The sequence below is a fragment of the Balaenoptera ricei genome, chromosome 10 (genome assembly GCF_028023285.1).
Source record: "Balaenoptera ricei isolate mBalRic1 chromosome 10, mBalRic1.hap2, whole genome shotgun sequence".
NCBI lineage: Eukaryota > Metazoa > Chordata > Mammalia > Artiodactyla > Balaenopteridae > Balaenoptera > Balaenoptera ricei.
In genome coordinates, this window is record NC_082648.1 from 59,947,588 (window position 1) to 59,964,247 (window position 16,660).

The 16,660-nt window shown below is 37.2% G+C and overlaps 1 protein-coding gene across 20 annotated transcripts in view; it reads right to left on the reverse strand.

Annotated features, from left to right (window-relative positions):
- The window catches only part of TSPAN8 (tetraspanin 8), a 253,327-nt gene that overhangs the window by 20,339 nt on the left and 216,328 nt on the right, over positions 1-16,660 (reverse strand). For 11 of the 20 annotated variants that reach the window (XM_059936509.1, XM_059936508.1, XM_059936520.1 and 8 more), the window contains 2 exons: positions 7,046-7,108; positions 1,092-1,229 (listed from right to left, as the gene is read on the reverse strand). In XM_059936509.1, coding sequence (XP_059792492.1) covers positions 1,092-1,229; positions 7,046-7,108 — 201 coding nt within the window. Of the gene's footprint in view, positions 1-1,091; positions 1,230-7,045; positions 7,109-14,821; positions 15,025-16,660 lie in introns of all 20 variants that reach the window. The other 9 variants (XM_059936514.1, XM_059936517.1, XM_059936510.1 and 6 more) reach the window with 3 other exon arrangements.

Consider the following 16,660-nt stretch of genomic DNA (forward strand, 5'->3'; position numbering starts at 1 on the left):
AACTGAATACAAAACAACGTCTCTACCACTATTAGAATCACCTGGGGTCTTGTTATAAATATAGAGTCCTGAAATCTGCCTCAGATCTACTGACTCCTACTTTTGGAGGATCCCACAAATTAGTTTTTTTGTTAAAATAAGCTCTGCAAGTAATTAAATTCCCCAAATTGCAAATGAGGCCTTATTAATCAAAAAGCAACTACCAGGGATGCTATTAGAGTCCCATTAAAACTCTATCTTTACCTTCCCTCATAATCAACCATCAGTTAAAAATTATTTGTTCAGGGACTAACACAATACTACTTTTATCAGAGAAACAAGTTTCGATGAGCTCTGATAAACTCATGTCAGATTTCTATCTAGTAAATACTTGATGAATTTTTCTAATATTTTTTTCTATACCCATTTATTGTTTTCTACTGTATATGTGTTAAAAGTGAATATCTGTGGGTTATCCCAACCCAATCTATCCTTGACGCATTCTAAGGGACAAATTTGATTATCTCACACCCTTACAATTTTCGTAGCAGGGACTGTGATTTGACTGTAGCCCACACCCAGACCCATCTTCCATTATTTACTGAAAATAGCCCTTGCACTCTCTAGCCATACCCAAGGCTTTGCAGTTCCCCAAACATGTTAGCATTGTACTGCCAGGTCCTCTCCCTGGAAAGCTCATCACACCCTCACCCATACAAACACCTTATTCACTTCTGCTTCTGGCTTGAAAGTTCCCTTCTCTATCCTTGCCCTTCTCTTCTTGGGCCACCTTCACTGTTGCTAATTGTTTACTTGTCAATCTTCCCTAATGGGTTCTAATTGTTCTCATATCTATGTATCTTTTAGCACAGTATCTGGCACATAGCAGGTACTTAGTAATTGAATGAATGACTGAATGAATAACTAAAATTTGTCTTCTCTCACAGTATCCTCTAATCTAAGATAAATATATTAGTTTCCACAACCAAATCCTCTAAACAAAAGTGAGAGAGTGTCATCAGTCTTGGCAAGTCCTTTTGACAGACAATGGGGATGGGAGATAATCCTTAAAGTCTGAAGGTTGGGTATTGGGATTTTTTGGGAAAACTCACCAAAACAAGCATGAACTGGTTTTCTTTCATGGCTCCAAAGCATCCCAGGAAACCCAGAATCATGATGATAGCACCCACAGCAATCAAGATATTCACAGCAATATAGGGGTTAATGGTAGCATCCCCAGGACTGAGAATCTGAAAATGAAAAAGATCAGTGACAGAAAATCCCTTTTCTTGATGTTTTTTATTCCACAAATATCCACTGGGTACCTACTGTTGTGCCAGGCCCTGTTCTAGGACCTTGAGATACCTCAAGGATGTAAACAAGCAAAAATTCCTGCCTTCAAGGCACTTACATTCTATTCTATTGAGGTATTATTTGTCCAGATAATGTTTCCAATTTTATATTTTTTGAAGATGATATATTGGACGTTGGATGGAAGAAATGAAATAGGCTTTTAAAACACCAATTATTCTAAAAAGCTTAGAAGGACTGGTAGTTTCACCCATGATGTGATCTTTGATTTGCATATTTTGTGTTCTATACCTGAAGGTAGCATCATAAAGCATGTTTTTATGGCAGTTTAATTATTTAAATTATAAAGCCTAAGTTCCTCAAACAGATAGACTCAACAATATGAGTGAATCTCAAAAACATTACACTGAGCTAAATAAACCATATTCAAAAGGGTGATTGCTGTATGATTCCACTCATATGGCATTCAAGAATAGGTAAATCTATGCAAAAATAAACAAATTGGTCCTAATCAAACTTACAAGCTTTTGCATAGCAAAGGAAACCATAAACAAAATGAAAAGACAACCTATGGAATGGAAGAAAATATTGCAGACCATGCGACTCACAAGGGATTAATTTCCAAAATATACAAACAGCTCATGCAACTCAACAACAAAAAATACAAACAACCCAATCAAAAAATGGGCAGAAGAGCTAAATAGACATTTCTTCAAAGAAGACATACAGATGCCTAACAGGCACATGAAAGGATGTTCAACATTGCTAATTATTAGAGAAATGTGAATCAAAACTACAATGAGGTACCATCTCACACAGGTCAGAATGGTCATCATTAGAAAGTCTACAAAAAAACAAATGCCAGAGAGGGTATGGAGAAAAGGGAACCCTCCTACACTGTTGGTGGGAATGTAAGTTGGTGCAGTTACTATGGTAAACAGTATGGAGGTCCCTCAAAAAACTAAAAATAGAGTTGTCATATGATCCAGCAATCCCACTCCTGGGCATATATCTGGACAAAACTACAATTCAAAAAGATATATGCACCCCTACATTCATAGCAGCACTATGTACAATAGCCAAAACATGGAAACAACCTAAATGTCCATTGACAGATGAATGGATAAAGACGATGTAGTGTGTGTGTGTGTGTGTGTGTGTGTGTGTGTGTGTACACACACAATGGAATATTACTCAGCCATCAAAAAGAATGAAATAATGCTATTTGCAGCAACATGCATGGACCTAGAGATTATCATATTAAGTGAAGTAAGTCAGAAAGAGAAAGAGAAATACCATATGACATAACATATGTGGAATCTAAAATATGACACAAATGAACTTTTATGGAACAGAAACAGACTCATAGAGAACAGACTTGTGGTTGCCAAGGGGGAGGAGGGTGGAGAAGGGAAGGACTGGGAGTGTGGGATTAGCAGATGTAAACTATTATCTATAGAATAGATAAACAACTAGGTCCTACTGTATAGCAAAGGGAACTATATTCAGTATTCTGTGATAAATCAGAATGGAAAAGAATATGAAAAAGAATATATATGCATGACTGAGTCACTTTGCTGTACAGCAGAAATTAACACAACATTGTAAATCAACTATATTTCAATTTTAAAAAGTATCCATTTGGGAAATAAATAAAGAAGAATAGGTAAATCTAAGCTATGATGATAGAAATCAGAGCAGTGTGGCCTTTGAGCAGAGTATGAAGGAAAGAAGGAACTGACTGCAAAGGGATATGAAGGAACTTTTATGAGTTAATAAAAATGCTTTGCATTTTGATTGTAATAGTGATTACATAGGTCTATACATTTGCCAAAACAAACAAAAATTTAAACTAAGAAAATAAAATAAGTCTAGTTTCTAATATTCCATATCAAGTCTATCTCCTTGTTCCCAGGAAGTATATAGTCTATAGAGTCTTCCAGAGATTCTTTATTTTGACTGACTATTTAGTAATGGGATATTGAGGAAAATATCCTAGGGCCCATTATGATGGGTTGGGCTACCCATTCTGCATAATTTGGTTCTTCTCTCCCCCACATGTATACTCTTCATCACTTTCATAACACCTAGCCTCAATCTATCTCTTGCTCTACAGATATGTCCAGAAGTAAATCACAATTAAAAAGTGAAACCTTGTGCCTCTGTTATATTCGAGTGCTATGTGTAGCCCATCTACTTCTTATGACCTCTATCTACTGGGCTATTTCTAGGTAGACCACTAGGTCTTACACTAGCTCAGAGACTGCCTCTTGGAATCTGCTGCACAGCATGTAGACCAGCTCCTTTAACAGGAAATACCAAAATAAAAAACAAAACAAGCAAACAAACACACACTACTATTCATGATCTTTACATTTTTAAAGACTTTTTAAATCAACTCATAGCCTAGACAAAACCTTTATTTGATAATCAGGAGGAAGGAATATGCTAAAGTTGTAAGAGCACTAAAACCCAAAATCTATATTCCAGTCAGAATCTTTATAAATAACTAAGTTTCTAACCATAGAACAGTCAACTAACCCTACTGGGCTCCAGTTTCTCACTTATAAAGGGAATTAGGTCAGCCTCTGTGATACCTAAGGCTTCCTTTGTCTCTAAGGGTCTATGCTTACAGATAATGTTTCGATTTACATATTTAGAAAGCTGGGTTATGTCCTAAAGATTTTCTTTTTGTCTCTTTTTCAGGTTTTCTGTTTTTTGTTGTTGTTGTTGTTGGTTTGCTTGTTAAGATTGGAGCTAAGAAATCAGTTTCGTTAATAAACAGGCATGGTAACTGAGTCAAAAGAGATAATGACCAAAAAAACCCTAAAAAAGCAGCATTAGAAACCCCGTTCTATCTACTCACCATCAAAAGACTGCTTCACTAGTACATTGTGGCCAATGCAGGAAAACCCTAAGGTATCTAAGACAGTTTAAGCCTCAATGGCTGAGTTATGAAGACTTGGTTAGTCAGTCCAGATATAGAAACAATAGGTCAAATATCTACCAGTGAGACCTGGATAGTGCGGCCAGCACTTATTTGGCAGGTAATGAGGCACTTCTCTGAGACTGATCTGGGCAGAGTGACCCACTGCCAGAGTGGCCAGAAAGCAATGTGTTGGCTACCTGAGGATCACTGTTTCAAGTCCAGCTCAACAAGTGGCTGTTCTTATTCAGAAAAGAAATAGAAATCTGAGTTCAGGTATTTGTTCTGGGGGAGAGACAGGAGAGTTTTAAAAGCTGTCTTGGATGAACACTGTCTGTGTGTGTCTTAGAACAAGGGGAGAATTTCTACAGGAAGGGACATGGCTGAACTTTGAAGAAGAGGGCTCAGGGTCCTCTTTGGATTATAAAGGATCTCCTGGGACAAGGATGGTTGTGCATACATTTTGCCTCATGCAGGGCTGAGTTCATCCTGATGGAGAACAAGGCATCCCTAAGGAGACACTTTAGCACCAAAAGCTTTGCTAAAAGATGTGCATAAAGACATCGTGACATCCTTGTTTTCTGTGTTTGCACTCAGGTTTCTCCTTCTAAAACTTTTTCCTCTGTTTTTCCACTAGTAAAATTCAGTTTTCTGCACAGTCTTGATTCTTTGTCACTGACTTTGAATAAAAATAAATCAAGCCAATTTCACGTAAGTCAAGCTGGTTAAAATCGTCCTGGAAGATACTGACTTTTGTTTAGGGTTAGAGGCTTACAGAGCACAAGAGTCAAAATGTAACTAAAGATGCTGCCTAGCTCTATTAAGTCATTCTTATCCCCAGATTCACAGTAACACCCTCTCAAGGACAACAGTTTTTTAATACATTCAATGTGTGTGATTTCTTAGGCTCAACACCAAGTTTGTTTACCAGAAGCACTGGGGGGAAGTAAAATGTTCCCATATCAAACAAATAAAATAAAATTTAAAAATAGAATACAGGCTGCATACACATCTTAAAAAGGCCAAAGCACCCTCTAAATCAATAGCTTTTAATCTCTGTGCTTAATTATGAGCCCCAAAGTCAAACATCAGTTTCTAAATGATTCTAAGAATCTTCAAATACTCCTCTACGACTCAAATCCCAGAGTCCAAGGGCATCAAGAAGTCACAGATATATTTATATCACTATAAAACAACAAATGAAATCCTGATGGACTAGAATGTTACCAACTATCGCCACACCTATCCCCCATTCAATTTCTTCACCATGGTGAGGCACAGAATGAAGAGGCAGCGAATTGCCACTGTGACTCTCTGGGTTCTCTAATGGTAGAAAGCAAATTTTAAGGAAAAGAAAAGAAAAGGAAAGAGAGAAGAGAAAATAAAAGAAAGGAAAGAAGAGAAGAGAAAATAAAAGAAAGGGAAAGGGAAAAAGGAAAGGAAAGGGAAAAGAAAGAGAGAGAGGGAAGGAGAGAAGGAAGGGAAAAAAGGAAGGAAAGAAAGAAGGAAAAGAAGGAGAGAAACAGAGTGAGAGAGCAAGAAAAAAAAGTCCAAAAACACCAATCCTTTTAAAAAGGGAATCAGAACAGATGTCAATTTGCTTTTGCTTTTAATATTTCTTTCAACTAGGCTATGTCCAATGGCATGTAACTGCACCGTGGTATAAGTTTTAATAGGAAATGCATTACCTTAATTTCTGTTTTAATAATATCTTAATAATTATTAAATAGGAATCAACATTCCTCTTAGAGAGGGGGAACTTCATTTAGGCAAACACTTTGAAAGGGCCCTAGGAGTACATGTGAGCCTGAATAGTGGCAAGAGCCCAGATAACAAAGAACAAGGTAACTGCCCTGCGTGAGATAAGAATCGTAACTTGCGGGGTGTAACGCCCCTGGGAAGAAGCGAGCTGGGAGAATGGAAGAGGGGAGCCAGGAAATGGTGCCAGGCACCGTGTTAAGTGAAACTGACAGACCAACCCTCCCACATGCTCACCCTTCTCCCACCCCACACACACACACTCTTTCCACACTTGTGACACTGTGGTACAGAACAGAGACAGTGTGTGTGGAATCCAAAGACCAGAGCTAGAATTAATTGTAGGAACTAAACTTCCTCCAGAACCGCAGAAATCTTGGTAAGACCTTTGCCACCCATGGAACAGTGTGCGGTGGGGCACAGGGGATCATGCTAATCTTATCTTGGTGTCAGGAGGCTGGACATCGCCAGTCAACTGCTGAGTTACACCAGTGTGACCGGCATCTTACTGTTACAAGGGGTTACCCTCAATACCATGTGCCCCAAGTAATTACCAACTATCTTTGTACTTTGCTGCCTTTAAAACACAGATTCAAATTCTTCTTCTCCAAGAGAACTTCTCACCTTCTTTTCTTTTGGATCACTACCCCACCTTGAGAATCAGCCAAATTATTGTCAATACCTTGTACAAAAATTGCTCTTGGTGGGGAGGCAAGGTGGTCTATATCCTCTAGATAACTTCAGGCTGCACTTCAGCAAATAACGAAGGAGGCTAATTTCTGCTTTGGCCCCTTCCCATCTCCTCCTTCATTGCAATCTTCCTATTTGGGGAATAACATCTTCTCCATTCTCTAGAAGGATTGATCAATGCCTAGCACAGTGTCAGGCACATAGTGAGTAATTTTGATTAAATTTAATTAAATTATAAAATCACAGATCAGCACAAATGATTACATGAGTCAGTTAAGGAAATGCTATAGAAATATTTTATTATTATTATTACTGTCATTACTTTCATCATTATAAGAGAAATAAACTACTTTGGCAGCGGAGAAACTCGTATTTACTTACCTCTCGACCGTCTTTGCCTACTCGTAGCCAAATTGCTACTGCCAGGATTGAGGTACCACATAGCTGCAGAAAAAAGAAAAAAATGTTAGAGTACGCCTAAGATAAACTACAACTCTAATTCCACACACCTCTAGCCATCTGGTAACAATGGTTTATCATTAATTCTACCATTACAACCTAAAAGACATAAATGAGGCATATTTATGTGTAGATAATTGCTAAAATGTTCTGTTGTAATTGGAAAGTTTGATAAGAATAATCTGTTTTCCATCCACTGCAGGGGAGGGGAAAGATGGTTTTCCATGTTTCAACTCTTAACTGCGTTTCTGCTAGATATTAACATATAAAAGATAGGTAATAACAGTTTAAAGACAAAATATCCTTATTGGGCCTCTGGGTTTGTCTTTGAGAAGCTGTCTTAGACCATAACGGAAGGGAATAACTGATTAATCACCAAACGTTCCTTCAAGATTCAAGAAGTCAGGATGTACAGGGAACAGCAGAACATTTGACAAAATTTGCAGTTAAGCAACAAGGGTTTATGACACTTTTTGAACCCAAATAAGCTCTTTTAAAAATAAGCTCTTTTAGGTAGTAAAGCTTACCCAGAGAAGAGGAACAATGAGGAACAGTATTTAAAGTCTTAAATTCCTTTAATGACTTTACCAGATTATTTAATTTGGACCAAGACCAACACATAAAATGTGAAACACATTTTACTTTAATGTAAGAAAAAAACCTTGTCTTTCAGCTTTGTTTTGTTTTTTAAGGTATAGATGTTGCGGCCTCAAAAAAAAAAAAAAAAAAAATCCAAGATCTATTATTAGATAGAGATGTTGAGAACAAGCTTGGTAACATACCAGACACAGCAGTAGACCTTGGAGGAGTTTCTAGACTATTCTGGCCTGAGGGTTCTCTGACAGAGAAATGCCTGAGTCCTCCAAACCCCATGACTTTGTAGTATCATTGCTTTCATGCATGGTTGGGCCATATGCCCAAAACCCCCAAACAGCAGTTTCACTTAACGGCTTCTCATTACGTTTGCTTTGGGAGTAGAGTCGGGGCTTTGTGAAAGGAATAGGCAGTGCAAACAGCAGCTGAACCTATGCTCCCTAAAAGATCTCAAAATTCATCTAGGTTCAAGCCCTTCATTTCAGATTAAAGAAACTGGAATCCCAAGAGATAACAACGGTCACATGGTAAAAATCCAGCACCACTCCTAATCTAGCCCCACCCTTACTACATGCTTCAACTCCTGCAAAACAACAAATGCAATGGAAAACCAAAGCTTTTTACCAAAGAGCTCTTTGCCAAATCACCAAATAACCTATACAATTTAATTATCTTATAGGTGTGCACACGCACACACTATAAACTGCAAATCTTTGAATAAACAGCTTAAGAGCCTGAAAACTCTCCTTATTTCTTTTCCTCTTTTCCACTAAATCCTAATTTCATTTGCAGATGGAGATAAATGCTATTTTAGTGGTTCTTTGTTAATAAATAAACCTGCAAGAATTTATATCAAATGATGAGACCCTCTGTGATTTTCAGTAATTTTATAACAGTTGGATTTTTTGTTATTCCAATTTGTTCACTGATATTTTTCTTTCTCTTTTTTCTCCTTTCATAGGTAGATTTACATTGTTTGTCTTAATAGTCACTCTGGCTTTCAGCTTTAAATGAAAATAACATTATCTGAATAGCTATTATGATTATCATCTTAATCTGATGTTTTTATAAAACTATCGATGAGAATATTTTAAGAACTGTATCATAATTTGCTAATTAAATTAATTAAAAGTAATTGGTTTTCTATCAGGAACAATCAGTCTAGAGCCATGATTGGTACTAACCTGTTTTATCCCAGTTGTTACAAGATTGATCATCATAATTGTTCTTTGAGCCCTTTCTCCAGTTTGGCTTTAAGGGTTTGCCCCTGATCTTTTTATAATGTTTTAAATAATTTGGAGTATGAATTAAGAAATAAGCATCTAGGTATGTCCTTCTTTCTGTTGATAAGGTTGTAAAAGGAAATTAGCTGGTATGTTAGGCCCCCAGGTTAGCCATCAGTGGACACTGCAGAACCTTACTAGGCCTACACCCCACTACCCTTTTCTGGTTTCTCTTTGAAGAAAGTCACTGTTGTTGCCACTCAGCTCTCATGGGACATCCTTCTTTTTATGAAATTAGGATGCAGTTGGTCTGAGCCAGCATTCTAAGAAATTATGTAATTGATGTTTGCTTATGAATATGCTATGGACTGAATTATGTGCCCCTAAATTCATATGTTGAAACCCTAATCCCCAGTGTGACTGTATTTTGAGATAAGTACCCAAAGTGGAGGCCAGACTCAGAGCATCTCCCTCCAGCCACACAGATTCCTTGCCCCACGAGGCCAGAGGAGGAAAAGAGTAGGACTAAAATACTATCACACCGGATTCCAATATTTTTAAATTAAAAAGCAATATGATTGTTGGAACTGGGAAAACAGCATTAATTGAATTATTATTGTGTGTCAGTCCTTGGTCACAGGCTTTCATAAAGTATCTTAGTTAAACTTCACCATTGATCCTGCTGCGTAAAATTACCATCCTCGTTTAACAAGTGCAGGGACTGAGGCAAAGAAAAATCAAGGAACATGTTCCAGGCCACAAGGCAATGTAGATTCAGGATTTGAATCTCAGTCTGCCTGTTTCTTCAAAATCAACTTTCCATTCTTCTAATTTATGATAGAAGAATTTCTGTCTTATCATAATTCTTGCCATTTATTTCTTCCTCTGTTTCAAAATCCAAATTGGAATTTACTCATCACTCTGCAGAGTGGTTTCATACTCCTGACTCATAAAAAAGCCTGTACAATGATGGCTGAAACGTCTGTTTCTTAAACATTTATTTAGCATTATTCTGAGTTCTTTATATGTATTAACCCATCTAAACTTCACAACAACCCATGAAGTAGATATTACTACTATCCCGATTTTACAGATAAGGAACTATAAAGCACAGAGAGGTTAACCAATTTCCCCAGGGCCACACAGCTGGTGGTGAAGGAGCTGAGGTTCATCTCTTAGCCTCTGGGCTCCAGTGTCTTTGTCACTGTTTAAGTTCCAAGCTGACTGCATAGGGGCAGGCAACCACTGTATTTACAAAGTTCACACATTTCAGCCATAGTCAAGTCTATCTTGGGGGATTTCTTCAATCAGAATGAAATATAATTGCACCCTAGTTTTCAGTTATCCTGTCTCATAGTTATGTCTGCTCTGCTTCAACTCTCTTCATTGCGCTCGGCACAACCAATCTAGTGTCCCAGGTACCATATAAAATACAACGATGACATTGAAATGCTGGTTCCTGAACTCTCTCAATTCCTGACTTCCTTGTGCTCTCTTCAAAACTCTTCATGTGTTGGCTTCCTTCAGTTGCTAACACCTTTGGCTTTACAACTTGGCTCCTCCTTCTCACCTTCCCCCATTTGGGTTTGGTAATGTTACATCACTCTGCTTTCCTTCATAAAGAGCCAGCCCTTCCACAGCTCTCTGCCTCTGGCAATGGTTCCACTGTATCTGTGGGCTAAAGGCCCTGTGTTCCATGCTTACCCAGACCCCTAAGACACTCCAAGCATCCACAACACTCCCATGCTTGACTTATCTAAGAGGAGCGTAAGAAAATGTGGGCAGTTTATCTGTTTTGACACAAGACTCAGAGAAATAGGTTTTGCACCTATGATTTACCTATTATCTACCGCACCTCTAATTCACTCTAATTTGCATCAAACTCTAGCATGAGTGATTAGGAATGATTTTTACTTTCTCACGTTTTTCTTCAATTACTAATTCTAACAAATAGAAATCACTGCATATTTAGGTGGCATATCTCAAGTTCTCTCACAAAAGAAACTGGTATGTTTAGCTTAAATGACCATATGCATATCTTAGAGATATTCCAACATCTGGCCCTACTTTGCAAAGGCTTAGTTTCTCGAAAGTTACACCAGAAAGAATTCATTTGAAAACATAAGGCCATGGATGCCTACAAGAAAACCACATCAGTGGGACCGTAAAATATTTGCTTAAGTAAACATTCGAAATGTGACAAATTGCTAATTTCCTATGAAGGATTATAAAATTCCAGCTGAGAACTCTGGGCTGGGAGTAGAGGGGAGAGTAGAAATAGGGATGGTTCCCTAACCTCACAGACTCCTCCTGCTCTAGCTTGTGAATGAAAATATTGATGTCACCTGTTGGCTGAGACGTTATCACTGGTCTTTACAACTGTTGCTCTTACTCAAGATGTCTCATATAAAGATTATAGGTCCCATCACTATGCTGATGGGAAGAACAAGGCCTTTTAAGGGAAGTTAGAAATATCTAACTGAAATCCATAGAATCAGAAAGACTTCATTATCAGAAAAACAGAGATAACGGTAACCATAAAATAATCAGAGCTCTCCAGGAAAGCAGTAACAATGTCTGGGTACAGTATTGTACAGATGTCTACAACTCACCTTGTACTCTTATATCAAATTTATAATCCTGAACCTATAACATACCCCTTTCCTAGACTGTCTTTTTTTTCATTTCAGTTTAAAATTCAGATCTGTTTCAAATTCCTATTAGCTATTGAATAGCTATTCATTAGCTATTTAATGAAATACTGACCTTTGATGTATTTTAAACAGCCATCAACACTTTGTATGCTGTTTTTATACAACATGGATATATTTTGACTCTTTCATAATTTGAGGATTGTTACTAGTTTGAAGACTTTGAGACGTTATTAAAGTAGAAGCCATGCATTTATTAGCATATTTATATTTCGGCTTGTTTAAATGGCTCATATATATTCTGCATCATAAAGAGACAATGGTTGCAGGTTTTTAGAAACAGATATCAAGACTTCTTGGAGAAATGCTAATTCCAGGTCTGGGGCAGGAAATAGGGAAGTGAGCCTGGAACATCTTATCATCCCAAATAGTGAAGAAGTTATCAAAGTTATTAGGGTCAGGTCAAAAGGACTCAGGAGCCAACTTGAAGACTCTCCCACTGACCAAAAATGGAATAAATTGCACATCAACGAGGATAAGAACTGTGATGGTATTTAAATCTATTATTTCATAAGAATAGTTAAAGAAATACTTGCTTATCACTGTTGTATGATACCAGAAAATAAACTTATCACTTTGAAATCTGCTGAGTAAAGAGTAAGAAACATTTATGCTGCCTTTCTTTTTTTTTTTTTTTTTAATTAATTAATTTATTTATTTTTTATTTTTGGCTGTGTTGGATTTTCGTTTCTGTGCCAGGGCTTTCTCTAGTTGCGGCGAGCAGGGGCCACTCTTCATCGCGGTGCGTGGACCTCTCACTATCGCGGCCTCTCTTGTTGCGGAGCACAGGCTCCAGACGCGCAGGCTCAGTAATTGTGGCTCACGGGCCCAGTTGCTCTGCAGCATGTGGGATCTTCCCAGACCAGGGCTCGAACCCGTGTCCCCTGTATTGGCAGGCGGAGTCTCAACCACTGCGCCACCAGGGAAGCCCCTATGCTGCCTTTCTTAAAAAATAAAAACTGGGCACTAATGGTAACCAATTAGTAAATGCTAACTCTCTCCTTATTGAAAGTATTCCAGCTAGTAAATGAAGAAAATGATAGAAATAGTATGTCACCAGTTTGAAACTCAGTGAACTGATGGGTTGAGGTTCTTAAGCATCAATAGCTACTAACATCACAAAAAGTGAGATGGTCAGACAGTATACACCTCTTGATGAAAGAACAAAATATCACTTATAAGCTAGTTGTGCCCCATCCCCCAAAATAATATCCTGAATCTTATCAAACTGCCAAGTGCAACTACTAAGTTAGAGATAACACAGAAGACAAGGGAACAGGTTAAACTATACCATGGGTATTCAAATAGCAAAATCCAGATCACAGAAAATGCAATAGGACAAACCAAACACACAAGTACATAAAACTTCCAGGGTGGGGGAAAGATGAAGATGGATGGAGAACCTAAAGATGAAAGTTGACATAAAAGATATATCAACCAATCAATCACAATGCGTGGACCTTGTTTGTATTTGGATTCAAAGAGGAACATTTGTGAGGCAACTGGAAATTTGAACCCTGGATAGATACTTGATAATCAATTTTAAAATTCTTATTAAGTTTTTAGTGTGATGACATTGTGGGTGCATTTTTTCAAAAAAAGAATTATTTGTCTTTTAGAAATATACACTAAAGTATTTACAGATGAAATAGTATATCCAGGATTTGCTTCAAAATAATATGGGGTGGGGAAAGTGGATGAGAATATGGACCGGGAAAGATTGGCCATGGTTTCATGGCTTTTGGGGCTGGATGATGGGGTTGATTATCCTTTTCTATTTTGTGAATGTTTGAGGTCCTCCACAATAAAAAGTTAAAAGCAAAACCAACCAAAGTACATAGGAATTTCTTTGTTTATATTCTAATCTCAATGTTTAACCAATTTTAAATATTTCAAGGGAAGAAATTTATCAGAACAAACTTTAAAAATCTGGCATATATTCATGAGCTTCATTTAGTATTTGCAAAAGCAGCCCATTCTTCTAAGGAAAAGAGGAAGTACAAAGAACAAACCTTTCTTATTTTATTTTATTCATTTATAGTCTCACTTACTTATTTTCTTTACCAATATATATCACTTGTACTCATTAGGGCTACTGACATTGAATGGAAAGTCATTCTAGACAATAAGACTATATTCATCTATTTAAGTTTAGCTAGGTACATCATTATTTTAACAGGACAGAAATTTACCAACATGTTGATACCAGCTGCCTATTTACTAAAGATAACCAGGTAAAAAAACAAAACCAGAACTTTCTCCTGCTTATACTGCATAAGCCATTTTTTAATCCAGTACACAAAATAATTTTTTCATTTAAGTATTTTGGGCTATTTCTATTGACTTACTTTTGAACAATCTTTAATTGCATCATTTATATTACAAATGATAACATCAATTTTCCAACATCCCAACATCCAACATCCCTTAACCATTTTGCCTTTCCATATTTCATTTTTCAACTTTCCAATGTTAGATTTTGCTTATCAATTTATTTGTTATTTCTTATGTCTGCAGACTTTCAAGAGAAACGTAAGAGCTGGCTAAAACACAAACCCTGTTGATTAAAAGATGGGGCAATGACACATCAAAATACTAACTTTAAATTTCTGATACAAAACTAGTGCCTTAGTTTAATCTTTCCATGATTAAGTAATTTTACTGTTACTCTTTAAAGTTTAGCATGACCATTGTTTCTTCTTCGGATCTCTGAAAATGATCCTCTTCTCACGTCTTTCTCATCACACCTCACCATCCACCTGTTTCAAACCCAGAGGTAAAGGTTAGAATTTAGGAGGTAGGCTCCAAATGGAATCAAATCAGATTTTTCCCACAGGGTCCTTAAACTAGGGAGGCCTGAATGATATACAACTAAGATTTGTCTTTTAGTTAAGGGGTATTTTTTTTCCTCTGTGATTGTTTTGTAACAATATCAAAACATTTATGAAATGTTTACCCCCACAGAACCTGAAGTGCACTTTTTTGAGTCACTGGCTCATTTTCAATTACTGAAATAACCAAAGAAAGAACAAACACATCCAAACAAGTAAATGGAAAATACCCTCTCCTCCTCTCCTATTTCTCTCGTGCAGAGTCTGTTCTCATTTATGATATTTATATCAAGATACCCTTTCTTGCATAAAATTGATAATTACAAGAAAAACACTCACCCAGGACACGAAGTTGAAGATAAACATAGAATATTTTATACAGACACTCACACCTGCCATGTCGGAAAAGGATCAGGAATCCAGATGCTGTGAGTTTAACCGTTCCTTCTAGGATTGTTCTGCAATGGCTCTGGAGTAATTTGCCTGCAGAGATTTCTGTGTTCACGGCCTCAGAGCAGAAATAGAAAGCAAAGAAGTTGGGGCTGGGGGTGTGGAGGGTGGATAATCCAGTTATTAAAGTGGATTAAAAAAGTAACACACACAGTTAAATATCACAAGGTCTATCACTAGGCAGGTGTGTTCTTTTGCTTGTCGTGGCCCCTAGGGTACTGGGCCAGAATATTTATGATCCTTTCTCCAAAACTGCCTTCTGTAAAGTAAACAGGTACCAAGTTAAGGGAGTGGTGCTAGAGCAGGGAGAGAATGGCACAGCGATAGGAGGTTGTTGATTTCAGATACCACAACCCGACTTCCCTTGCCTCTATTTCAACTACAGGGAAATAAGATTGTTTTGCCCTGAGATAAAGGGATATTGTGTCTCAACTCATTTTTGCACTGCCTTTTCTCAAGAGTGCAAAATTTCTTCTAGATACAACAAGATGCATTTAGAAATCTGCAAAGTCTGAAGGCTTAAGACACAGCAACCTTTTATCCTTAACCCCAGAATGGTGGGAACAACCATAACATGGCCCTGCCTCCCAAAGCTTCTAAGTTTATTTCAAAACAATTCCATGGAGCCGCCTTCAGTGCAGTGCAGCTGGGGGTAGCGGGGAGGGAGAGGCTGCCCTCTCCATCACAAGACCATTTAGTTTTTATCTTTATTTCTTTATGATGTAAAAGGGAAAAAATTCTCAGGAGTTACTCTCTGACTGTCCCTATTGTGTTCATTCTCTAACATGTAGCCATTCTGAGAGCTCAGTTTGTTTTTTAAGGTGGGCCCTCTACTCCTCTTCCTCTGACAAATTGTATCTAACAACACTCCTCTCCACTAACTCAGTGTCTGGATTCTCTGGTCCCCTTGGACAAAAAATTCAGAATGAGAAGGTGGTCATAGTTCAGTGAACATAGATTGTACAATTTGTTTTTCGTGCTAATAGAAGGCAGCTGGCACAGGTAGAGGCAAAATTCCCTGACCTAATCAGGGAGGTGTAGACTGCTTTTCTGTAAACAGTTTGGGTCATGCTAGTTTCCACATCCTGCCTCTAAAAGGGAGCTCTTTTTCCCCCAAATAAAAGAACCGTATACTTCAAAAATTGTTGGGGAAAATAATTCTTTAAAATCTTTGTGAAGTTCTATACAATAAGCAAGCATGGACTTCTTAAAAATTTGATTAGCTAAAAGAATATTTTTCTAATTTACACTGACAAAGGTGTCTTTGAAACAATCCCATTACCTGACTATTAAACATAATATATTTTTAATGTAATAGTGACAATAATATCTAGTGTTAAGACCAAATTTAGGATTAGTTCAAAAATAATCGCTTAATATTTAAATAATCACTAAAATTGTTGGTGCTCTATGCTGTTTCCTCCTAGAAAATGGAAATAATTTCACAAACTTCTACTGAGACATTAATGTATATAGGATTATCCATGGCTGAAAGAAGAGAGTTTTTGCTTAAATGAAAAAACAAATGGATTTATAGACCTAGAATTGATTATTTATAGTTTAGAGATAAAATCAAAAGAAATATATAGATTACAATGCTGTTTTGTTGACAAGAATATATTGAGTACCTACTGAATTCCAGTTTGGAATAGATTTTTTTGTAGATGCTGAATCTCCTTAAGAAGAATATAGTCTTTAGCTAAATCATTATTGAACCCAAAAACATAA